Source organism: Perissodus microlepis, chromosome 8, assembly GCF_051167445.1.
Source record: "Perissodus microlepis isolate ML-2025 ecotype Zambia chromosome 8, ASM5116744v1, whole genome shotgun sequence".
Classification (NCBI taxonomy): Eukaryota; Metazoa; Chordata; class Actinopteri; order Cichliformes; family Cichlidae; genus Perissodus; species Perissodus microlepis.
This window is the reverse complement of record NC_140468.1, coordinates 15,665,396-15,692,774: the sequence shown is the minus strand read 5'-3', so window position 1 is coordinate 15,692,774 and position 27,379 is coordinate 15,665,396. Positions and strand designations below refer to the sequence as shown.

Below are 27,379 nucleotides of genomic sequence, written 5' to 3'. Positions count from 1 at the left end.
GTGCTGCTTTTGGGAATGACAGGTTAGTAATTGTATTTATGTTCCTTTAATCCATTTTATGGTGTGTTTATTTTTGCCTAAGTGATGACTCGAATTTTTTGGATCAGAAATAAAATCTTACAATCTTAAAAAACTTGTCATAATTTTATTTATCCGTGTTTTGTTTCATGTACAGGTGTAGTGACTGCTCAGGCTGTCAGTAAGTATCTTTTCAAAACTCTAAAGATTTGACTTTTATTGCTTTATCCTCAATTTATATCAGCCTCACATTTCACAGAGGAGTAAAGACTGAAAGCCTGTGAGAAATATGTTTTATATTTATGTTTGCAGAATATTAACCATACATGCCTTTTCTATCTTTTTTCATGATCTACCTAATTGCTTATTAGGACCTCTTTACCCAACATCTGGAACTGTAAGCTCTGCGGTAGATGATGGAAGTTCTCCACAGATTACCCTGCTAAGACCTTTTTTCTATTTTGGGAGGACATATAACAGCATTTATGTATGTAAAATTAACATTAACAATTCATTTACTACATTTGTACCATAAAAATATTTTGCTGTCTAATTAAACTTACTGCCACTAATTGCAATATAAAACCTGGTTTGCAAAACAAAATCCAAATCTGTTTATCTAGATGTTGTGACAGGAAATATTTTTCTTTTCTATTTTTTTCAGGTCAATCATAATGGACACCTAACATTTACTGGTCCACTAAGGGACTATACAAGTCAGAGGTTCCCACAACGTATCAGAGACATCATTGCTCCATTCTGGACAGATTTAGACAACAGAGGAAATGGTCAGATCTACTACAAACAATACACCAGTGGCAGTGTTCTCCAGCAAGCTACACGAGACATCAATCAATACTTTACAGGACTGAACTTTAATGCCAACTGGGTCTTTGTTGCAACTTGGTTTGAGGTGGCCTATTATCCCACAAGTGGAACAGTAAGTCAGCTTCCAAAATTTGGAATCAAATTATGTGTTTATGTGTGATGTATATGTGAAAGTCTGTTGCCTACTTTACTAATTCAGGAACAGTAGATTAGTGTAATCTAGTGTCACCTTCCAGACATAAAGACATAAATTCATGTGATATATTTCATACAAAGATTATTTTTGAATATTGAGATTTTTTTTTTTTTTAAAGTGATACCAGAAGATTACATAAAGCATTTCATACCAACAAACTAAGGTAGTTCATAGTATTTATCTGAAATCTAGATCATTCTAACTGAAGCACAACTTAATACATTTGATAAAGTGATACATGAAAAGTGTATCATAACAAAATTAGGTGTAAATCCAGCAGAACACTGATCAAACAGAACATATAATAACTGAATTCATATTTTCCAGCGCACTACTGTCCAAGCTGTGCTGATCTCTGGAGGCCACTATTCATTTGTGCTGATGAACTACGGTATAATAGCCTCAACAACACTGAGAATTCAGGTCAGACCTACTATAGTCAATACTCTGCATATTTACTAATGAAAAAACATTCATTATTTCTAAATGCAATAATCATATTTTTGTGACTCACATTTGCAGGCTGGTTATGATACAATCAACTCTACTCACTATTATGTCCTCCCTGGATCATTCACCAGTGCTGCATCAGGGAGTAACTCAAATTTTCGCCTTGGCAGCAACGTCAATGAACCAGGTCGCTGGGCCTTCCGGACAGACCATGGATCAACAGGCTGCACTTTTAATGGTAAGACTGCAGGATACAGAAGGCAACTGCTTCTGCAGCCTTTGTGTTATATATCATTACAGTCATGTGCAACTGTAATAGGCAAGGCAAGAATTCTAATCACAGTGCATTAAGAGTACAGTAAAGCAATGAGGTTGAGGTTATTAACGTTAAAGTGACTGTTGTTGGAATCAAGAAATAATGAAGGAATTTCAAATTGTTAGTTGGAGGCTTAAAAACATTCTTCCTACCTGCTTAAAGGATGTTTAACTCATGAATTCAGAGGTTTTGAAAGATTTTGAATGGCAACATATGGCATGCAAAGAATAACAAATGCTAGAGAGAGAAGCTGTTCCCAACAAAGTGACTTATCCTAAGGCAAGATTCACATGGACACACAGATTACTTATCACAGTTATTAACTTCTTCATTTGGGTACTTAACTGCATAAGGAACTATCTCCCTCGCTCAGGATATGTCCACTGATAACGGATTTGATTTAGTGGCGTCTGCACTGGTGTTTGAAAAGTTCCATATTTCAACATAAACAATGCATGCAAAGCAGACAACGAAAAATGAAATGGATGAGGTTTCTCAGTACATTACAGCTGGAGCCTTAAATATGTAAATATGAATCCTACACCATTTGTACTTTGGTGGCCAGGAATCATTGGGTTAGGTGAAAGTCAACTTGTTGTTGAAGCAATAAAGAGTGACTTGGCCCTACACCAGTAAGCTACATACCTGTTCTTTATCTAAGTAGGTTGATGTTGTGCAATGAGAGCTGACCTATATACAGAAGAAACACAATTGTCATGCACATCACACACCATTGCTCCTGGAACTGTTTTTGAATAATTATTTCACAGAATAATAATTTACACTTGTATTGCCCATCCCCATTTTATGCATATTATTGTTATTGCATGTGTTTAGTCTGCTTACTCACAGTGCATTGTCATATATTTCATTGAGGATTTACAGCTCATCACAGTACAGAAACAGCTTTAGTGAAAGTTGCAGAAGGCCTCTGACAGTGGACTCATCTCTGTACTTGTCCTGCTAGACCTCAGCGGAGCGATTAATAACAACAGTATTTTATTGCAGAGATTAGAGCAGGTCATATCAATTAAGCTCTTGTTTGAATCATGTCTATCTAATAGACTCCAATTGGCTCATGTAAACCGGGAGTTGTCTTCACACTAAGGTTAATTATGGAGTTCCACAGGGTTCTGTGTACATTATACATGGTTCTACTAGGCAGTATCTTTCAAAGGCATTGCGTATATTTTAACTGCTATGCAGATGATCTCCAGCTCTGTTAATGAAGCCAAACAACGAAACTGTGGGAACGTCTTAAAGACATAAAGACATGGGTAACCTTCAACTTCCTGCTTCTAAATTCAGATCAAACTAAGTTGATTGCACTCAGCCATGAAAATCTTACAAACATGATGTCTAACCAGATGCATACTCTGGATGGGGTTACCTTGGCCTTAACACTAACAGAAATTTTGAAATTGTATTTGACCAGGTTATGTCCTTCACTGCTTATATTTAACACATATTCAGGATTGCTTTTTTTTTTTTTTCTAAAATTACAAACATCCTATTTCAGAGTGATGCTAAAAAATTAGTTCATGCATTTATTACTTGAAGGCTGCACTACTGTGATTATCAGGTTGTCCCCAAAACTCACTGAAAAGCTTTAAGTTGATCCAAAATGCTGCAGTACGGACAGGGAGTAAAAAGACAGAACATAATTCTCCCTGTTAAATCCAGAATCAAACTTAAAATCCTTCTCCTCATGTATAATCAGGACCCATCTTATCTTAATGCTGGTAGGGGCTGTAAAACAGTTGGGATTTTCTCTCTGTTATTTTGGGAACTTTACTCATATAAAGTGCCTTGAGGCAATTACTGTTGTTATTTGACACAATATGAAAAAATTTAAGGTGTGAAAGTTTTTTCCTAAAGCTTTATGAATGTAAATGTCTGGAAATTTTACACTGGGAATAAGAGACATTCCCTTTTACTCTTTTTAAGGTGAATTAGTGCAGCTGGGTGCTTCATTCTGGAGTGACAGGACCTGTGCACAGAAGTGCACATGTACCTCAACAGGCCTGCAGTGCCGCAATGAGCCGTGCTCCTTTTCACAGATCTGCAAGCCAGCTTCCTTCCAGTTCTCCTGTCAGACAGTGCCAAGAGGAACCTGCACCATAAGTGGTGATCCCCATTACTACACCTTTGATGACACAGTGTTTCACTTTCAAGGCACTTGCACGTATGTTCTCTCTGAGCAATGTAATAGTGGACGGCCCTACTACAGAGTAGAGGGCAAAAATGAGCACAGAGGCAGTACTCGAGTCTCTTGGACACGACTGGTGAAAGTGCATGTCTACAATGACACAATTGAGCTTGTCAAAGGACGCCGTGGTCAGGCTAAGGTTGGTCATTTTTATTCTGGATAAATTCTACACTTTATGACCAGATATACTTTTCTAACTTGATATATTTGCTGGTTTTTTACAGGTTAACGGGAACTTTGCATCCACTCCATTCTTCCTTAGCAATGGCACCGTGCAGGTTTATGAGTCAGGTTTTTCTGTGTTTGTCAGCACTGACTTTGGTTTAGTGGTGTCTTATGACACAAATCATTATGTTCAGATCAGCTTGCCCTACACTTACCAGAATGCGACATGCGGTCTTTGTGGAAACTTCAATGGCATTCGTAGAGATGACTTTCAGACTCGTGACGGTGAAGTTGTGAGCTCTGATGTGGTTTTTGCTAACAGCTGGCAAGCATCTGGGGATGATGAGCCTGGCTGTGGGCCACAGTGCGGAGGTCTGGACTGTGCTGTTTGCACTGTAGAAGAGACAGCATTGTACAGCAACACTGACCACTGTGGTATCCTCAGCAGTAGTTCTGGACCTTTCACTGCTTGCCATCAACAACTTCCTCCACAGTCCTTTGTGGACAGTTGTGTGTATGATCTGTGTGTAGGAGGAGGGTACCAACCTATTCTCTGTCAAGCCCTAAGTGTGTATGCAAGTCAGTGTCAACAAAGTGGTATTCAGCTACCAAGTTGGAGGAGACCTGGCTTTTGTGGTATGTTAATCACTTTATGTTTTACATTATTTCAAAATATCATTGTATTAAAATTCCACTGATGTAAAGATCGATGTTGTTCTCTTATTCCTAGAAATCCCATGTCCAGCCAACAGCCACTTTGAGTCTGAAGGCACAGGATGTCCACCTACCTGTGTTAATCCCAACTCTACCCATAACTGCCCTCTACCTCCCCAGGAAAGCTGCATCTGTGATTCAGGCTACATCCTCAGCGGTGGGGTCTGCGTCCCTCATGCTGAGTGTGGCTGCAGCTTTGAGGGCCGTTACTACCGCTCTGGACAAACTGTAATACTAGACGAAGACTGTGGAAGACGTTGTAGCTGCAGTTATGGCTCCATGACTTGCCACTCTCATGGTTGTGGCCCACTTGAATCATGCAAAGTGGAAGATGGAGAAAGAGGATGCAGACCAAATAGCTATGCAACATGCCTGATCAGAGGCCCAGGGTCATATCAGACATTTGATGGACTGACATACCAATATCCTGGAGCGTGTCGATTGACACTTGCCAAAGTTATGGGACTGTCCAGTCACCCACACTTCATGGTGACAGCAGAAAAAGTGCCAAGAGGCCAGCAAGGTTTTGCACGAATTCTGCATTTTGAAGCAGACGGGATACACGTATCTATTGAGATGACAAGGAACAGTAAAGTGAAGGTAAGTGAATAGAACACTTATTTAAAATTATGTTCTTCCTTTAATATTTATTTATGTGTACACGGACACAATACTGTTTACATCTTGTTAACTGCAAAAAACTGGATGATCCTGCAGGTTAATGGTCAGCTGATCAGGCTACCTTTCAGCACTACATCCAACCGAATCCAGATCTTCCACAGCAGCATTTACAGTGTTATCATTCGCACCTCCTTTGGTGTAACTGTGCAGACAGTCTGGCCTCACTTTGTCCGTGTCACTGCTCCTGGTGTCTACAATGGTTCCCTGGGTGGACTCTGTGGTGACTACAATGGTCATCCACACGATGACTTCCGCACACCCAACGGTGTCCTGGTCAACAGTTCTCAGGATTTTGGAGACAGCTGGCGAGATGGCTCTCTGGCTGCTCACTGTGTGGAAAGCATGAACCAAAATTCTACAACTAATTACAATTCTAGTCAGTACTGTGGCATTCTCAGCTCACCAGATGGGCCATTTGTACCCTGTTGGTCTGAGGTTGACCCAAGGCAGCAGGTGGATGTATGTGTGGAGATCATGCGGGGCTCTAGCAATCCAGCATCAACTCTGTGTGGCGTCCTACAAGATTATGCACTAATGTGTCAACAGAAGGGTGTTGCCTTAGGACAATGGAGAAATGCAACTGGCTGTAGTGAGCACTCAACTTGTTTTTGAATTAATTCTAGCCATGATATCCAAATGTTTAAAAATGCCTTTTTTATATTAACCTGTTTGTTTTTCTCCAGCACTAACCTGCCCGTCAAACAGCCATTATGAACTCTGTGGAACCTCTTGTCCTTCTGCTTGCCCCAGCCTCTCTTTCCCCTTCACCTGTGATACTGTGTGCCAGGAGGGTTGTCAGTGTAACAATGGTTTTATCCTCAATGGTGACCAGTGTGTTCCACCAACATCTTGTGGATGCTATCATCAAGGACGCTATCACCAAGGTGGTGAGCAGTTCTGGGATGGTGAAGAATGTCAGAGCTTGTGTACCTGTAACGGCACTACAGGGAACGTCCACTGTACTCCCAACTCCTGTGGGCCCCAGGAGTCCTGCCGTGTGGTGGAGGGCGAGTTTGGCTGCCATCCCAACCCTCATGGCACCTGCTCTGCCTCTGGAGACCCTCACTACATCACCTTTGATCGTAAGGCCTATGACTTCCAAGGAACCTGTCGCTATGTTCTGGTGACCCTCTGTAATGCCACTGATGAGCTCAATCAGTTTTCAGTGGAAGCTAAGAATGAGGCATTGAATGGGCTTCCACTTTCAATAGTAGCTGAAGTTCTTGTGAATGTGTGGGGCTATGACGTGCATATGTCAAGGGACAGAAGAGGTTTGGTACAAGTAAGTAGTTAGTGATAGTTCTCATTCGATGATTGTTATGAACAATTTCAGGTGTATGAAGTAAATGGCATCATCATATATTTTAGGGATATTTTAACTGCTGTGAATGAAAAAAATAACAATTAAAAAGTAGAAAAAATAACCACTGATTTTCTTTGCATATCTCTTCTAGGTGAATGGAGTAACTAGAAATTTACCTATTATCTTGAATGAAGGTAATGTTTCTATCTACGCAACAGGATCTCGTATAGTTGCCAGCACTAATTTCGGCTTGAGTGTTACCTATAATGGATATAGTGCAGTGTTTATCTCCGTACCACCAAATTACAGGTACAATTCCCACCCATCAAAGCTGCAGTAATTATTGTTTGACATGCTTTAAAAACCAGGATACTCAAATCTACATAATTCAGTTATTTACTAATAATTTATCCTTATGAAACTAAAACAAGGACTATTGCTAACTGTTGTCATCAACAGAGAAAAAATATGCGGACTTTGTGGAAATTTCAATGGAAATCCAAATGATGACTTTCACACACCATCTGGAACGATAGTCACATCTCCAGATGAGTTTGGGAGAGCCTGGAAGGTGCCAGGCAACTACACGTGCAATGATGGCTGTGGCTCCTCCTGTCCACAGTGTACCAATGAACAGCCTGCTAGAGATCAGTGTGAGGTGATACAGGCATCTGACGGGCCCTTCAGTTTCTGCCACGAGGAGGTTGACCCGGCACCATATTTCAACGACTGCGTGTTTGATGTATGTTTGTCAGGAAATCAAGGCCACGATCTCTTGTGCAGTGCCATTGAATCATATGTCAGTGCCTGTCAGTCTGCTAATGTTCGAATCTATCCGTGGAGGGAGAACACCACCTGCAGTGAGTCAACATGTTGTTTTATTATATTTATATTTAAATTTACAAGAAATTTGCTCACCACTTAACTAATTTGACAACACTCATTATATCCAGATTGTATTACATTAAAAGTGGTATGTCTGACTAGTGCCATTTGTCACGTTTCTCACTTATTAAGCACTGGACTGTCCAGCCAACAGCCATTATGAGCTGTGCGGTACTGACTGTGGCCACACCTGTGCCAGTAGCATTGATGAAACCTGTGAGCAGTTCTGCTCTGAGGGATGTTTCTGTGATGAAGGCTTCATCAAGAGTGGGACCAGGTGTGTCCCAGTGGAAAGCTGTGGCTGCCAATATGATGGATTCTACTATGATGTAAGACATATTAAAGTCAATAGTAAATACTCTTTGAAGTAATTCCCTTCAAATCAGCAGAATCAGCAGACTTGCCCTTCTTACATTTAGAAAGCTTTGTGAAGTGTTTTGGACTGTGACAAAGCTTAAAATTCAGAAATATATTTTAATGTGGTAATATTGAGGTAACAAGGTGGAGATAAGAAGATAAAAATAGAGACATAACAAATATTTGTGATCTACTGAGTACTATTACGTTTAAATCTAATTAATAACAGATAATAAATTATAAGTGATAATATGGATATAAATGTATGTACATGAGTTAAAAGTACAGTAATAGTATAGTCACAATCACTAGCAATAAAACACATTTCATATATACTAACCTCATAATAATCGGGTGATAAGATACTAATAGGATTTTAGGTTTTAATGTATTAGGATACCATTACCATATTGCCATAATGCTGGAATTAATCCTGCCTCAGCCACCAACATTCTTTTTTGTTTGACAACAGTAACACTGTAAATATTATGTTTAAATCTGATATCTTACCTGGAATCAATGTTGGTTTCTGTTCAATAACCAAGAATCAAGCTGAAAAAATGCAAAACTGTCTGTTTCTTTTTAATTCCATATGAATAATCTTTAGGAAAATTAATGATTACTTGGAAACACGTGGTAGTTTAGGTCTAATAACCAGAAATCAGGGTTGCAAAATGTAAAACATGTTAGTTCCATGTTAATGACCAAAAAAATCCAAACCATATAAAAAATTTCAGGAAGCATGACGAATACCTGGAAACGTCGTAGTTTCTGTGAAATAGCAAATAATAGGGGTTGCAAAATGCAAAACTACAGTTTAAAGTTTCATATAACTGAAATCTTAGGACCACAATGTCTTTATAGGGTATCATATATTCAGCATACCTATTATGACTATTTTATATTACACCACTAGAAAGAAGAATGATGCTCTAATTCTTTAAACTGAAGATTAAAAATAAAAAATAAAATAAAAATCAGTCCCTAAATAAATGAATGCATTAAACAATCAGTTGAAGATTATACAGCTACATCAGAACAATTAAATACTTTTTTTCATGCATCTCTGTTCCACACAGTTATTGAAGTTGCAGCATTTAGCATCTGTCCTCTTTGTGGGAGAAAGATCAAAAGATACGACTAGTTGCTCTGTCGCAATATTTAGTATATTAATAGTTGCAGTTTGCAGTGATCTAGCAATTATTGCACTAAATCACTTACAATTAATGAAAAAAAAAAACTTCAAAATGGTATTTTAAGAACTATATTTGTTGTATCAATTTGGCTATGATTTGGTGTGGTGTGGTTCACAGGCTGGCGAGTCCTTCTGGACAGACGGTTGCTCCCAGAGATGTGAATGTCACACTCCAAATGACCTGCGATGTTCTGCCTCGTCTTGCACTCCTGAACAGCAGTGCTCCATCAGAGACGGCCAGCTGGGCTGTTACAATGCCATGTCCACCTGCACAGTGTGGGGGGATCCACACTACATCACCTTTGATGGAGCAGTGGCTCATTTCCAGGGAACTTGCTCCTACATCATCACTGAGAGCACAAACCATGGCACCAATGAAACACAGTTTCAGGTGATAGCCACCAACAATCACCGTGGAAACAACCGTGTGTCATTTGTGTCTGCAGTGGACATATACCTCTCAAATCATCCAGAAAGTGTGTACATCAGGATCGGACCCAATAAAAGAGTAACGGTAAACTATCTATCACTTTTAAGATGAACAGCATTCTACTTTGTCTAATCTGCACAAAAGTAACAACACACACTTATTGCATCTCTTGTCCTCTCAGGTAAATGGAAATGATGTGTCTCTTCCCACCACAGTGGGAATCTTAGCTCAGGTGGTAAGGCAGGGAAGCTACATAGTGGTGGATGCCTCTGACTTGCTAGTCCAGTTTGATGGTCAGAGCACTTTACTGGTCAGACTGGGCCAAAACCGTCATGACAGAGTCACAGGGATGTGTGGAAACTCTAACAATGATCCTTCAGATGACAAAGTCTTACCCAATGGCACACTGGCACAAAACGATAATTATTTTGGACACAGCTGGAAGTCACCCACCAGCCAACCAGGGTGAGTTGCAATGGAAATCACTATTGATGCTTCAACAAGGCAGTAGCTGATGGCAGTATGATTTGTCTTTTCCAGATGTGGCTCCACTGATGAAGATGATGATGGACTGAATGACTGTGCCTTTAGAGAAAAATACTCCCAACTCTGCAGTGTCATCACCAACACCACCGGCCCATTCAGCACCTGCCACCTGCACTCTGACCCCGAGCCATTTTTCTCTTCCTGTGTCTACGACCTCTGCCTCTACACTCCAGCCAATGGCATGCTGTGTTCCGCTGTCTCTGCCTATGAGAAAACCTGCTCTGTTCTGGGGCTAGACATCCCTGACTGGCGCTCTGCTTTGCATTGTGGTATGTTTGTACTGCTCAAATTAGACATTTAATAAAAATTTAAATCATTGCCATTCATCACTGACGATCCTTTCTCTGTGTCTGCAGAGGAGTCAGACCCCTGTGAAAAGCTGGACTGCACAGAGCACGAGTGGTGTGGTGAGAAGGACGGTGTCTATGGCTGCTTCTGCAATGAGCACCACCATCGGCCAAACAATGAGAGCTACGGTGCGGGCTAACTAAAACCTTCAGCAATATCTGTAGTGTATTTATTGCATTAGTCAGCCTTTATATTAAGCAGTCAAGTCAACAAATGTCTTTCAAATCAGTATTGATGACTCAGCTTTAAAAAATATCATGCCATAACGAGTCAGATTGTGTTTCTCTCTCCTTCTTAGACTCGTCCATCACTTGTGTCAGTAGTTCTGGCACCATATCTCTGTCCCGCTGTCAGCTGTTTGAGGCTGGCTTCCACTCTGATGCCCTCCATCTTCGAGATGAAACCTGCAACGGGACTCTTGAGGATGGTCGACTGGTTTTCCACTTCAACAATGATGACCAGCTTTGTGGGACAATGCTGAGGGTAAAATTAGTACATTGAAGGAATCTTCTGGGCAGCATTTTTAATTTTTGAAAATATGCTTAAAATCTTATGTCTTCTTACTCTTAAGAGCAACGGGACCCATTTCAGTTATGAGAACACCATCAGCGGGGATGTGGACCCTCATGATGGCCTCATAAGTCGTGAGAAGAGCATCCACCTGCACTTCTCCTGTGACTATGCTCTGACCCAGGCACTGTCTATGGATGTTGGCATCAACCCTGTAGAGAGGTGATAACCACAACACCATCTGGCTTACATTTTTTGTTTTTTTTTCTTTTTGGTTATATGACATTGTGGTTGCTACTTTTTTAAAGGTACATAGCTCGCTGAGCTTTATAGAAATCTCAGTGTTTGATTGTCTTCATGACTAAATGACCATGTGAATCACCATCATTTTACCCTGTCTTTGTTTAATAAAAACATTGTTCTAATGTGCTCATTTTTTTGTACACCCACTCTGTCACCTTAATTTGTTTTTGATCATTTCAAATTGCTATCTGCAATATGTTCTAATTGGTGGTTGAACGCTTTTATATGTAATTTCTTCTAGGCTGTATCACCCTATCTTTGTAATGCTGTTTATAATAAATTTCCTTAAGAGTTAGAGTGCTTTTCTATTAATGGATTAACTGTGTATTCCCCTCATTTGTGTTACATATTTTTGTATATATTTTGCTACAGACTGCACACACCTGACCACTTTATAAATTCCAAATCCTGAAAACATCTTGTTTTATCATGTTTTCCTGTAGCATTGTGAACAAGAGACTTCCATCTGGTCTGGGCCATTATCATTTGAGGATGATACCCTACCGGGACCCTGGCTTCCACTTCCCTTTGACCAGAAACAGAAATTTAGAAATGGAAATCGATGAGAGGTTATACATTGAGGTTCAGACGCAGGGAATTGATGAGCGACAGATCGCCACTATTCTGGACTCTTGCTGGGCAACGCCTGTTAATGATGCCAGCTACCCCGTGCGCTGGGATCTGATCACCACACAGTAAAGACATTGCCTTAACTTTTCTTTTCTTTTCTGATGGGTGAACTTTAATCATCTTCTTATCATAACTAAGTTGTTTGCACATTAACACTGCAACTTTCACATTATGCTGTTACCTAGGTGCCCTAATCCAGCAGATGGCACAGTAGAGCTGCTTCAGAACGGCGTCTCCACCGTAGCCCGTTTCTCATTCAGGATGTTCACCTTTACCAACTTTTCATCTATCTACCTGCACTGCCAGGTCCACCTGTGTCTTTTGAGACACAATAACTGCACAGCTGTACGTACTGCTTATAACTATTTGTATTAACACTGGGAAAAAATCTTTCATACTACTTATTGGATTCCTTCATCTGCTGAAATCACTCTGCTTTCCACAGCATTGCTACCCAGGTTACCATGCAAGAGTGGTGAGGGATATTTCATACCATGACAGTGAAGGCATCTCATTGGGACCGCTAGTATTGAACACAGGTAACATTTTTACAACATTGGCAATCTTGTAGATGATACAGCTGCATAATCAGTGGATTGTGATAATTGGATTCATGAGCCAAGTTTGAATTCACTGTAGATTTTGGTTGTTTTCTTACAGAAAGAAGAATGAAAGCAAGCAGCTCTCCAGGCCTCTTGACATCTCTGGTGACCCTGATAGTCTGCTTGCTGACTGCAAATATTCTGATCTAGAGAAATCAAGTTGATGCACAAATTACAGCAAACTCAGCAATCATATAATAACTTAGTATAGATTTGATAAATAAAAGCACTGAAAATAGAATCAGAAGACTTTTTTATATGCACAGAGGAATAGTGATGGTTTGAAAAGTGGATGTTACTGAATATTTGACATCTATTAAATTACTTCTTATTTGCTATGAGCACTCCTACTTGTAATTTCTGCAGTTTTTCTTTGCAACACTGGAGGGCAGCATCTGATCAAAAACATATTTGTATGCTTCTGTTTCCAGTTCATGAGTTTTACCTTTAGGTCATTCAGGATTGTTTTAACATCGTTACATCATGATTTATTTTGTGGTATTAATTCATTCATTAGCAAATATAAAAATAATGAAGAATAAATGTATGTTTGAAATATGAATGCCTTGTAAACTGTGTCAAAATACAGTCTGCGTTGATTGATGGTCTTGCTTTCTTTTTTTGTTTCTTTTTTTAAATAAAAATGTTACTACATTGCTTTTGAGTCACTTTTTCAATTTACAAAGAGGGCTCTTCATGTAACTGTAACAAAGGAGGAAAAGAATCACAATGAACTGAATCATTTCTATTTCTAGATTTGATTCATTCATGAGGCAGTCTCCAACATCGGCTGCAGACTCACCCACCCCTGCTGCTGTTCCACCTCTGACACCTCAGACACTTCACACCTCCTCTACTCACCATGCTCACTACTCCCCACCCCCAACAAAAACATCCAATACACATTCAGCACAAGGCTCCGGCCTGTCTCTCTCAGCCACCCAGGTTAGGAGGGAACTGAGGATGATTAAAGCCAAGAAGGAAGCAGGTCCAGATGGCATCAGCTCAAGGGCTGTCAGGTCCTGCGCAGACCAACTGTGTGGGGTGATGGAGCACATCTTCAACCTGAGCCTGAGGCTGGGGAGAGTCCCACAGCTCTGGAAAACCTCCTGTGTTGTATCAGTGCCGAAGACTTCACGCTCCAAGGACCTCAACAGCTACAGCCCAGTGGCTCTGACATCCCACCTGATGAAGACCCTGGAGCGGCTGGTCCTGGCTCAGCTTCGGCGCCTGGTGAGCTCATCACTGGACCCACTTCAGTTTGCCTATCAACCTGGCATTGGAGCGGATGATGCCGTCATTCACCTCCTACATCTTTCCCTCTCTCACCTGGAAACCGCTGGGAGCACTGTGAGAATCATGTTCTTCCCACAGTCCTAAAGGACAAGCTGGAGAACACTGGAGTGGACCATCACCTCACTACATGGATATTAGACTACCTCACTGACCGACCACAGTATGTGAGAACTCAGGGCTGTGTGCCGGACAGGATCGTCTGCAGTATGGGGGCACACAGGGAACTGTTGTGGCTCTGTTCCTCTTCACCATCTACACTGCAGACTTGTACCACAACTCCACCCAGTGCTTCCTGCAGAAGTTCTCTATTGACTCTGCAATAGTCGGCCTCATCACTGATGGGGACAACAGGGAGTACCGAGAACTGACCCATGACTTTGCGGACTGGTGCCAACAGAACTACCTGCAGATCAATACTAGTAAAACCAAGGAGCTGGTGGTAGACTTCCACAGACACAAACATCCTCCACTGCAACCTCTAAACATTCAAGGTATGGACAGGTATGGAGGCTGTGGTATGGAAGTACCTTGATGTTTATCTGAACATAAACTGCACTGGACTCATAACTCAGACGCCCTCTACAGAAAAGGGCAGAGCAGGCTGTACCTGCTGCAGAGACTCAGGTCTTTTGGAGTGAAGGGCCCACTCCTGAAGACCTTCTATGACTCTGTGGTGGCCTCAGCCATCTTTTATGGTGTGGTCTGCTGGGGTGCAACATCTCTGCTGGTGACAGGAAGAGACTGAACAGGCTGATCCAGAGAGCCAGCCCTGTTGTAGGATGCCCTCTGGACCCAGTGGAGGTGGTGAGTGACAGGAGAATGATGGCTAGTCTATCATTCCTTTTGGACAATATCTCCCACCCCATGCAGGAGACTCTGACAGCACTGAGTAGCTCCTTCAGTGGCAGGCTGCGGCACCCACGGTGTGGGACGGAGAGATTTCGCAGGTCTTTCCTCCCCACTGCTGTCAGACTCCACAACAAAGACTTTGCAAATGACCAAACACACACATCCACACATGTGCAATAGCAATAACACTAAGTGCAATGCTCTTTTTCTGACTATGTTGTATCGTACTCAGTGGTATATAGTACTTGCATTCTATTTTATTCTATTGTATGTAGTATTTTATTTGATTCTATTCTATTGTGTACAGTATTTTTTTCTTATCCTATTCCTGTGTTTTTCTAATTTTTGCTATGTAACTTTGCACTGTCCACTTTCTGCTGTAACAAAACAGATTTCCCACATGTGGGACAAATAAAGGTTGTCTTATCTTATCTTATATTATATTATCTTATCTTGTGATACAAGTGTTCAGAGAAGGGCATTGTGTCCAGAGGAATAAATGAATGCTTGATAAACTATAGCAAGAATATGCTGGACACACAGTACAACATGGGTTCGTTTTGTAAAGATACATCTTCATTTATGGTGCACGGTACATGTTATTCTGCTAGAATCTGGAAGCCGATGTGGGGTATTCAGGGAATGCCTCATTATTTAAAACTGGAAATGTAAGACTGGAAACCCATTTCAGAAATCCTCTACCTCATATGTTACTTTGTTTTTGATGCAGTTTTTGACATTTCAAACGCGAGACAAGTAATCTTGGACTACTACTGTGGATACTAATGTGGATGCTGATGTTATATAACAATTATTATAAAAACAATATGACAACCTAATTTCATCGAGGAATGTCTATTTATTAACAAACTTTAGTATAAATAAAATATTAATGTTACATCTTTTAGCAATAAGAGGAAAATATTCATTTTTCTCATTTCTAGCTATAATAATAATAACAACAACAACAACAATAATAATAATAATAATAATAAAAATAATGTGACAACAATGAGAAGCATTGACTGTGTCTCCTTTTAGCAATAACAGAGAAACAAAAACATTTTTTTAGTAGTCATAAGGTGAAAAGGCTTTAATATCATTTAATGTCATCTGGAACCAGGTGTGCCCCAGTGGAAAGCTGTGGCTGCCAATATGCTGAATTCTTCTATAATGTAAGTTCTACAAAGGACCATAGAGGTGGATAAAAGAAGGGCGTGTTTCTTCATTTCAAGGATTTGAGCAGAGAATTAACAATGACACCTTGGCAACAGTAATTATATGGTGTACTTTATTATTAACTTTGTGGTCATTCTTTCTCCTTTTGTTACATTTTCTCACACACGCTGGCAAGTCCTAAAAGTTGCAGTATGTGGTGATCTAGCAATTATTGCACTAAATCACCAACAATTAATGAAAAAAATCCTTCAAAATGGTATTTTAAGATCTATATTTGTTGTATCAATTTGGCTATGAATTGGTGTGGTGTGGTTCACAGGCTGGCGAGTCCTTCTAGACAGACGATTGCTCCCAGAGATGTAAATGTCATGCTCCCAATCTCCTGCGATGTTCTGCTGCAGCTTGCACTCCTGCACAACAGTGCTCCATCAGAGACAGCCAGCTGGGCTGTTACAATGCCATGCCTACCTGTACTGTGTGGGGGGATCCACACTACATCACTGTTGATGGAGCAGTGGCTCATTTCCAGGGAACTTGCTCCTACATCATCACTGAGAGCACGAACCATGGCACCAATGAAACCCAGTTTCAGGTGATAGCCACCAACAATCACCGTGGAAACAACCGTGTGTCATTTGTGTCTGCAGTGGACATATACCTGTCAAATCATCCAGAAAGTGTGCACATCAGGATCGGACCCAATAAAAGAGTAACGGTAAACACTAAGCACTAACACTATTTGGTGCCTGCCACCTGCACTCTGACCCCCAGCCATTTTTCACTTCCTGTATCTATGACCTCTGCCTTTACACTCCAGCCAATGGCATGTTGTGTTCTTCTTTGTCAACCTATGAGAGAACCTGCTCTGTTTTTGAGCTAGACACCCCCTTAATGGCGCTCTGGTTTGCTGTGTGGCAAATTTGTACTGGACAATTAAGTGATGTCTTCATAGAGCTTGTCAGTTTTCTTTGAAAGATTGGCTTTCTTTTATTTGATTTTTTTTTTTGATTTTTTGTTTTTTTGTTCCTCTGCTTCTGCAGAGGAGTCTGACCCCTGTTAACAGCTGGACTGTACAGAGTATGAGTGGTGTACTACTCCTGAGGATGGATGACTGGTGTTCCACTTTGAAAATGACAACCATCTTTGTGGGACAGCATTTAGACAAAAATGGATATTCAATGTTATTGATTGATCATATTCAGCTTTTACTATTTTGTCTTTATAATTTTAGAGCAACGGAACCCATTTCATGTATGAGAACACCATCCAGGGTGATGTGGATCCTAATAAAGGTTTAATCAGCCGCCAGAGGAGCATCAATCTGCGTTTCAGCTGTGAATACCCCCTGAATCTGGCCCTGTCTATGGCTGTGGGCATCAACCCCATAGAAAGGTAACAAAACATCTCTCGTGTATTATATACAATATTTTGTCAAGGTGGCATTTTTAGTACCAGTGTTGGGGTTGTTACAAAAAAACAAAAAAAAACAAAGTAAAAATAAAAGTAATTGTCTTTTGAAATTTCATAAATAACTTCAACATTTTCCTCCTCTGCTACACAAACACAAATCATCAAACTGGAGCAAAGAAACACAGAAACAAAACAAGAAACAAAACATTGTTTTAATTGTTTCTGTCTCGAAGATACAGTCCCAATCAAAAGCTTAAGACTACTTGAAAAATGGCACAAAAAAAATCATACTTTGCATGGTTGGATCTTAACAAGGTTCCAGGTTGAGCTTCAACATGCAACAAGAAGAAATGGGAATGAGACAACACATTTGTTAAGACTTGTTAAGATCCAAACATGCCAAATATGATTTTTTTTTTTTTTTTTTTTGCCATTTTCAAGTGGTCTTCAGCTTTTGATTGAACTGTATTTGCAAAACCTCTGCAACACAAGCAGTGGCATAATTGTAACTGTACAGTAACGCTTTACATTAATGCATTACTAAAAATTGCAATTATTATTACAGTGACACGTCATTTTGAAGCTCTTTACACTTACACATACACTACTTCAAACATACATTATTTTGAAAGACTGTTTAGGATTAGCTCTTTCTAGTTTGAATGCATATTTTTGTTTAGAATGCCAATGTGTCATGGAGTACTATACGAGTACGGGAGTAGTTAACTCAAAGTGGGTAAAATGTGTGGAACACTGTATGGTTGCTAGACTACATAGCAGAAGGGGAGAGACCACCAGCAAGGCGTTTTCATTTACAGGGAGGGTGTGGCTCAAGTGGTAGCATGGGTTTTCCAACAGTTGGAAGGCTATTGAATCCCAGATTCCTCCACTCCACATCCCAAAGTATCCTTGGGCAAGATACTAAATCCCAAGTTACTCCTCATGCATCCACTGTTGTGTGAGCTTGTGAATGTTTGAAAGCACGTAGGCATCGATAAAATGTGCTGTATGAACGAATTAATGTGTGGGTGATTGGGTGAATGAGACAGAAACAGATTTGAGTGCCTAACTGAGTAAAAGATGCAATATAACTACCGGTCCATTTACTATTTGTCAAAGCTGCAGTTTTCTGAGCGGACTGGGGGTTGTCAGACATCAGTGTTACATATTTTGATGTTCATGCATGTTAAATTGTAAATATCTGCAGCTAGCACATATTAAACCCGATTGTTTGATCCCCATGATAGAACAGAGAAAACCCGACTCAGAGTGGTCAAAACATTTATATATTTTTATTTAATCATCTTCCGGAAGAGAGAGCCCTGCACAGCTCAAAGCCAGTTGCAGAATCTCTAACATTAGAAGCTCAAGATGAGTCTCATATAGGTGTTATTTTAGTACTTCAGACGTCACACACAGTTTCAATACACCCAACTCCTTCTACTCAGTTCCTCTTTCCTTTGTGTCTTACTTCATGTGCAGCTTGCAATAACTTCCCCTTTCTGAGGTCTGTTGCCAGGGCAACCTGTCACCCTTCGCCTGAACTGAGTTTCACTCTGTCGGCTCCGGCTCCTCATATTCTGCAAAAACATGCAGTTTCCTGTCAGCCTGTGACCTCGTCAAGTCTGGGCCTCTCATAAAACAATCTAATCAGCAAATAAGCATAAAGAATATATATTTATTTCTTAACACACAGCATTCACAGCTAAATGCTGTTTTTCTCATCCTTGATAAAAGTACAACTTGCCATGCTCCGTCTGAGATAACGCACTACATTGTAAGCTCGTAGTTTACACCTGTAGAAACGGAAGTGAACTGGATTCAGTGTTAAAATATTACATTTTTAATCAGAATCAGAATCAGAATACTTTATTGATCCCTGGGGGAAATTATTTTTTTGTTACAGTGCTCCATTATAAACCAACATTAACAAGACAGACAATACGCTAACTAAGAATAGTACAATATATACATATATATATATATATATATACATATATATATATATATACATATATATATATATATACACACATACATATATACATACATATATACATACATATATACATATATATATATATATATATATACATACATATATATATATACATATATATATACATAAGTCACTTATTAATAAATAGCTGGAAAAGAAACATGTGTAGTTGTAGCAGTAACCAGTGTGTTAAGTGGATGCGTTTTACAGGGAGATGGCCACAGGCAGGAAAGATTTCCTGTGTCGTTCAGTGGTGCTTTTCGGTACGCTCACTGAACGAGCTCCTGTGACTGACCAGCATGTCATGGAGTGGGTGGGAGGTGTTATCCAACATTGTCTTTATTTTGGACAACATCCGCCTCTCCGACACCACCTTGAGGGAGTCCAGCTCCATCCCCAGAACATTACTGGCCTTACGGATTAGTTTATTGAGTCTGTTGGCATCTGCTACCCTCAGCCTGCTCCCCCAGCATGCAACAGCATAGAGGATCGCACTGGCCACAACAGTCTCGTAGAAAATCCTCAGCATTTTCTGGCAGATGTTGAAGGACCTCAGTCGCCTCAAAAAATAGAGACAACTGTGGCCCTTCCTGTAAAGTGCTGTGGTGTTTGTAGCCCAGTCCAGTTTATTGTCAATGTGTACTCCAAGGTATTTATAGTCCTCCACAATGTCCACATTGACCCCCTGGATTGAAACAGGGGTCAAGTGTTTCCTGGTCTTCCTGAAGTCCACGATCAATTCCTTGGTCTTTGCCACGTTGAGCTGCAGATGATTCTGCTCACACCACGTGACAAAGGAGTCGACCACAGCCCGGTACTCTGTCTCATCATCCCTGCTGATGCATCCAACCACCGCGCAGTCATCAGAAAACTTCTGAAGATGGCAGGTCTCTGTGCAGTGGCTGAACCCTGTGGTGTAGAGGGTGAAGAGGAAGGGGGAGAGGACAGTCCCCTGTGGTGCCCCTGTGTTGCTGATTACCTTGTCAGTCACACACTGTGGGAGACGTACATATTGTGGTCTTCCTGTCAGGTAATCAACAATCTAGGACACCAGAGAAGCATCCACCTGTTAACTTATCACCCAGGAGGGTCGGCCTGATGGTGTTGAAAGCACTGGAAAAGTCGAAAGACATGACCCTCACAGTGCTCGCCGGCTGCTCCAGATGGGTGTAGACACGATTGAGCAGGTAGATGATGGCGTCCTCAGTTCCGAGACGAGGCTGATAAGCAAATTGAAGGGGATCCAGATGTGGTCTTACTATGGGTCGCAGCTGGTCCAGGATGAGCCTTTCCAGGGTCTTTATGATGTGGGAGGTCAGTGCCACGGGCCTGTAATCCTGGGGGCCACTGGGACGTGGCGTCTTTGGTACAGGGACGAGGCATGATGTCTTCCACATTACTGGTACCCTCTGCAGACTCAGACTCAGCATAAACAGTTTATGAAAGACTCCACACAGCTGGGGGGCACAGGCCTTGAGGATGTGGGGACTCACTCCGTCTGGTCCAGCAGACTTGCCTGAGTGAAGTCTCCTCATTTGCATCTCAACCTGGTATTGAATGAAGGTGATGGGTGGGGGAGGGGTGTCAGGAATCTCACAGGAGGCAACAGCGCCATGTGAAGAGAGAGGCTGGCACAGTGGTGTGGCTCTGGATTCCAGGCTGACCACAGGTGAGGTTGTGGGGGTGTGAGCAGACACTGTGGTGTCGAATCTATTGAAAAACAGATTCAACTCGTTAGCTCTATTCTCACCTCCCTCAGCTCCCCTGCTGTTGGTTGGCCTGAATCCAGTGATGGTCTTCATGCCCCTCCACACCTCTCTCATGCTGTTCTGCTGGAGTTTCCACTCCAGCTTCCTCCTGTAATTGTCCTTAGCCTCTCTGATCTTGTCCTTTAGTAACACCTGGACCTTCCTCACCTCCTCTTTATTGCCCCCTCTGAAAGCCCTATTCTTGTTGTTGAGGAGGGCTTTGATGTCCTTAGTCACCCACGGCTTGTTATTTGGGTAACAAATTATTGAGAAGCTCATGAGATGAAACTCATTTACAATCATTTGGTAATCAACTCACTTGTAGTATTATTATTATTGTTGTTTTTTGTAGCATCATTAGGAAGAAGTTTGCAACTGCCATGGACAGTGGCACATTTGAATGATCCCCTTCCATGACCCCGGCTTCTGTTTCCTCTTCAGCGGTGACACAAACATAGAAATGGAAATAGATCAGAGGTTATATGTCGAGGTGCGAACAGGAAGAGTGGATCAGCATCTGATCTCCACTGTTCTGGACTCCTGCTGGGCCACGCCAGTCAACATGCCAAATTACCCCGTCCGCCCATCTTATTACTGCAGAGTAAGAGAATTTTTGCAACTTCACCTTGTCTTAGCATACTTTATTAAAAACTTGAAAGAATCAGACCCAGACAGACCTCTCCTCGGTTTTCCACCAATTCTTCCTCATAACGAATTCTGCTGCTTTGCTTTATAATCTGGGATATTTAAACGTCTACCTGTCTTCCAGGTGTCCCAATGAAGCTGATGGAACAGTAGAGCTGATTCAGATGGCATCTCTACTGAGGCCCGATTCTCCTTCAGGATGTTCACTTTTACCAACTATTCATCCATTTAGCTTCACTGATGGATCCACCTGTGTCTTTTGAATTGCACAGCTGTACGTACCACTGTTATAAATTCTTATTGGTTTTCATTCTTACCTTATAAATTTAAAAACTGTTAAATCTGCAGAAGCCTATAAACATTTTGTTCCCCTCAGCGCTGTTACCCGGGTTACCACAGGCGAGTTCGGAGGGATGCATCCTTCCATGACACTTCATCCATCTCACTGGGACCGCTTGTTTCAAGGCCAGGTAGCAGAGGTACATTGAAGCTCTCATGTCTCTTCACCTTGCACTCTTATTGATCACATAAAGTTCACGGATAAAGTAAATGTAAACTTTGGTTCTTCTCTTGCAGACCCAGTGATGCAATTAAACAGTGGCCAAAGCCAGGTGACACCTCTGCTGGCCCTGCTGGCCAGTTTGATCCTAGCCAGCATGCTGGTAACCCTGCTGGTCAAACGGTTTGCTCCCAAAACTCCAGTCTAGAAACCGCCAAAACTCTGGAGATCAAAATTGATCCATATTTTGAAAATCATTCATTATTCAGTCACTTCTCAATGGTATTTTTCATCTAAGTGTTCTCTTTTCTTTTCTTGAGGAGTGTTTCTTTAGTTGTGGTAAGGTGTGCAGTAAGTTTGCTTTAAATCTAAATGGGATAAAATATGTGTGATATTAAAGTTTTAACCTTCTTGTTGCATTCACTGTTTGTTGATAAGATTAACTTGTTCTTGGTTTCTGTGTGAGATTTTTATAATTAAATCTACATCATAATTAAAATAATGATGTATAATCAAGGGCAAATCAAGGATTAAATAAAGTATTTAGTGCACATATACTTGTCTCTCAGAAACTCAACCAACACTACTTTGGATTTACAAAATAAAGTGATAGTACAAAGTGAAGTACAATAAACTGGGTACCTACGGTTTGAGCTACAATTTAATATCATAACATGATTACTATTTTTGCTTCGTTTTATCAGTTGAAATAAGTTAATGAATAATCGCCTAAATGTATCACAAATCATTCATAATATGTAATAAAAATCTGATTATGAACAATGTCTATTTCTTATCTCCAGTAAGATCATACAGTAAAATGTGTTGTTGAATAAAGTCTCACTTAGTCATTCTGTTATTGAAGTAGAAGGCCAAGTTGATCTTTAGCACCCAGCTGCAACCCGCAATACTGTTATGGATTTTTATGATAAGCATGTTTATTTTTGGAGTAAAGCTATTTGTACACAATATGCAATCTTTGCTGTCACAATTCCACAAATCAGTGACTCATCTGTTAAAACATTTGTGCTTATAATTCTAAACTGAGAGTAGGAATGATCTCCCAAATAACATAGTTTTAATTGTTGCTCATTGATTGTTAAGCGCATCTGTGCTTGTTTGTTGCAAGCGTTACCTTTAAGACATTGTAGCTTAAACCTATTCGCTGGAACGTTCAAGACAATTTAACTACACAGCCAAGCAAGACAAGAGTAGGCAAACTGGACAAACGCCGTTCCTTCGCTTGACCCCAGTTGCTCTCGTCCGCTCCCCCGTAACACTGCTCTTTTATAGAGGTTACATGAATATACATAGGTTCATTAACATATGACGTCTACATACACACAAAGAGTACCTTGCCTGTGCGTTGTGTAAGTGTGTGTGTGTGTGTGTGTGTGTGTGGAGGGGGCAGAGTGTGACCCCATAAACGACTTCCCTAAACCTGCTGGTCTGGAAGTCCAGCAGTTCATCTAAACAAAAGGCACTTAGAGTAAAACAGATATAGATGTGTTTGCTATACCATATATCAGCAAGAAAAGATAAAACCTTGCTCATGATCCCAAGAGGTGTGTGATCTATGCCAGAACACTCTGGAGAGGAGTGAACGCACCCCCCTCTTCATGCTACACAGGGTTGTTACAGACCTCCTAGGATGAGACATTCTTTCAATCTACAAATGATTATATACTTCTAAGCATATATGAGTAGATATTTCTAAGCATAAATGACAATCAACAATATAAACCTGACAGACATAATGACCTATTTAAGAATAAGACGAGGCTTGGCTTGATAGCATTTATTATAAGACATTTTTCCTCCTTCCCTGCTCAACAAAAATTGGGCTGTCACCACAAATTCAGGACACAAATTCTTACTATGGTTAACTATTAGAATCAAGAACTCATGAAGGAAAGGAAAATATCGGGAAAATCAGCTTGGATTACAGTTACAGGAGTAAAAACATTAGACCCACCTGCTTAAATGATGCTTTGCCCATGAAGAGGTTTTGATTGTGGCATTCATAATACTTTAACAGAAAAGTGGCAGTGATTTGAAGGCAAGATTCACAATGATTTATGTGAATCCACAGATCCATGTGAATATTGGGCAGTGTGTTTGCCTGACAAATTTCCTTTTACTTACTTTGTTCATTTACAACATGGTGATTATGTTTAACAGTTATCTGTCGCGCTCTCTCATGATATTTCCATTGATAAGATCACGTGGCTGGCTAGCACATGCACTGGTGTTTGAAAAGTTGAACTTTTCTCAGGATTTCAACACAAGCACTGCAAGTGAAGCAACCAATGTCACGTTCAGTTTCTAATTGTCTTCCCCATGTGATGTTTTTGTGTAATGTATGTATGGTCGGAGGGTAAGATGGCGCCACCATTGCGTGCAATAGGTCGGCAGCCTTAACATGAAATTTCCCACTTGTGGGACTAATAAAGGTATCTTATCTTATCTTATCTTAATTATATGAGTGCTGGAACTGTAGATGTGTAAATACTGCACTGGGTGAACTTTGACTGGAAGCCAGGAATGATTGGGTTGGGTGAAAGCCAACTTGATGGTGGAGTAATGAATAGGTTGAGCCTGCACACAGCTTTAAACCTGTTCTTACTCTAAGTAGGCTAATGCTGTGCAATAATTGCTGACCTAAATACATAAGAGAAACAATTATTATCCACATCCCATTGTCATCATTGCTGCCAGGACATTTCATGTTATTCCTATCAAAGCTATTGTTTATTCTGATAAATTGCAAAGATTATGTGATGATTATGATTACTATGTGATTGATATTAGTTTCATTTCTCAGTAAATGAAAATGAAAGAATGAAAGGAGGAATTGTGGATTAATAGAGAGGACACCGAAGTTAGCGTCTTGCTCAGGCCGGAGCTCATTTATTTCTGCAACATATACATAATACAAATCACACTAGACCATGCATTCTTCCCATAAAATAACAGAGTTCATAAACAAAAATAAAGTTACAAAAAGCATTCTCTCAAAAGTAAAATAAATACAAACTAAGTCAAAATAACTTTACATACTCACAACTTAAACAAAACATGGCTAAAGCATAACAACACCAAAATAACCAATCTCACATTCACACAACCTTTCCCCACACTCGCGCCATATACGCTATTACTTTTGAACATGGCGTCCCGTGAACGCAACACAACATGGCGGAAGATGACTGCAAACGTTGTTTCACCAACGAAAAAGCTTTCCCCTTAACACATGTACTCAGTACTGCTTGGCTAACACTAAAACAAACACTACAACACATTTTCTGAAGTCGCAGGTTGCCATCGTCATAGCATATACTTATAGTGCTACGTAGCATTATAGCATTATGCCGATGACACAACAATACTCATTACAACAAAATACCACAAAACAACATCAACACAATCATCTCAAAATATGGCCGAACAGTTGCTACTCAACTTACATGACATTAGGAACCAATTCGGTAACATAAAAGTTTGTTTGTCAGTACCTGCGGATTAATAGAGAGGACACCGAAGTTAGCGTACTGCTCAGGCCGGAGCTCATTTATTTCTGAGCTGCGCATGCACAGAGCCTATAGCTAGAGTCAGGGTTCATACGCCTTTTTCAAGGTCCCTTTTCAAGCTTTTCCAGCAACCCCCCCCCCCCCCGTCCCCCAACCAAAAAAAAAAAAAAGAATGCATGTTTCAATTCGCATCACCTCAGTAAGACCATGTAAAAAGACACCTTTGTTCCCGTTTTGTTAAGACATAGAAAAACACACCACACAAAAATACTGCAAAAGGAAACGGTCACCTTATATACATAGTGTATAAACTCAAAATGCACATTTCACTTAAAAATTAAGATGTGAAAATGTGAACAAATCAACTTGTTAGAGATATTCTTCTCCTTTTGGGAAAAAAAAAGGAAAAAAAAAAAAGAAGTCTTCTCATCAGATATTGATGCTTCTTTCCTGTGTGACAAAAAATAGGAGACAGATGTTTGTTTGTTGTTTGTTTTTTAAGTTAATTCCCAATAAAACAGTTTTATTGCTAACTACATTGCTGTCTGTATTATTGCTGAAGTCCTAAATGATCACCTTTAAAGTGTTTGTGCTAATAACATCATGTCAGACAGGCATGGAGAACAGCACTGATTGTTTAAGTAGTTTAATGTGTCGGTGCTGACAATAAACACATTTTGAATGAAAGCCGGGGAACTTTGGTAGCACAGAAACATGTGGCTATTTTTTGTGACCATATGGATCGATCCCTCATATTACCATTATTTCACCAAGTTAATACTCAAAAAAGCTGCAGCAATACACAAATATAAAAAGTACTTGGTGACAACTTTGCTTTTAGCCTTTAACCCTCTGGGGTCCAGGGTATAATTGGTCGTTTTTGACTACTTTTGATTTGTCCTCTATATTTCACCTTTAAAAACTGTTTATCTTGCCAATCTGTTATTTACTCATTTTGACATAATGTGTCAGCACAATTTATCTATATTCAGACAAAATTTAAAATACGAGTAGAAAGTGATATTTTTGACTGTAAAAACCACAACCATGTTTAAGGAATCATTTTCATAACTCGAAATGCAAATAGAAATTGTACATTTTTTAAAAATATGCACAAGTTTTGCAAACAACAAAGTTATATGGTACTATTTACCTAAAAATGCAGCCAAGGCTCAGATGTTTTTCATATAACCATTTAAAACTATTTACAGAACAATCAGGTGCTCTGCGTCAAATAAGAAGGCACACAAATTATTTATGCAACTCCAAAAAATTGTTTGTGTCCACTATAACACAGATGAGAACAGCACAGGGATAAACCTGCAGGTCTGACAGCAGGTGTGTCACTCAGCATTTACACTGCAATCTGCCTTTGGTGGCTTTTTTGCAGCAACCGTGACATTCACTAGTAGAACTGACACACAAAACAAAACAACGACTACACTACACACTAACTACACAAGACAACACACTAACTTGACTCCAAACATGGTAAACGTCACAAATCTCTCACGTATCAAAACTCGCTTTCTCTCTCT

At 40.3% G+C, this 27,379-nt stretch overlaps 1 protein-coding gene across 1 annotated transcript; it reads left to right on the top strand.

Annotated features, from left to right (window-relative positions):
- Positions 1-15: 15 nt before the first annotated feature.
- On the top strand, positions 16-22,529 carry LOC146381641 (alpha-tectorin-like). The gene is made up of 24 exons (XM_084938625.1): positions 16-22; positions 176-199; positions 390-505; positions 683-958; positions 1,370-1,465; positions 1,565-1,730; positions 3,756-4,156; positions 4,242-4,818; positions 4,913-5,496; positions 5,614-6,166; positions 6,261-6,859; positions 7,032-7,189; positions 7,340-7,740; positions 7,898-8,094; positions 9,436-9,831; positions 9,929-10,212; positions 10,288-10,562; positions 10,650-10,769; positions 10,940-11,124; positions 11,213-11,373; positions 11,898-12,149; positions 12,270-12,429; positions 22,189-22,291; positions 22,389-22,529. Exons 1-24 carry the CDS (start codon positions 16-18, stop codon positions 22,517-22,519), a joined length of 6,222 nt encoding a protein of 2,073 aa, XP_084794751.1. The 3' UTR covers positions 22,520-22,529.
- Positions 22,530-27,379: the final 4,850 nt, after the last annotated feature.

Excerpts from the sequence above, each read along its gene's own strand:
- LOC146381641 (XM_084938625.1), top strand. Across the intron at positions 7,741-7,897 it reads GAGGGAGAACACCACCTGCA|CACTGGACTGTCCAGCCAAC; the intron begins GTGAGTCAACAT and ends TCACTTATTAAG. Across the intron at positions 8,095-9,435 it reads ATGATGGATTCTACTATGAT|GCTGGCGAGTCCTTCTGGAC; the intron begins GTAAGACATATT and ends TGTGGTTCACAG.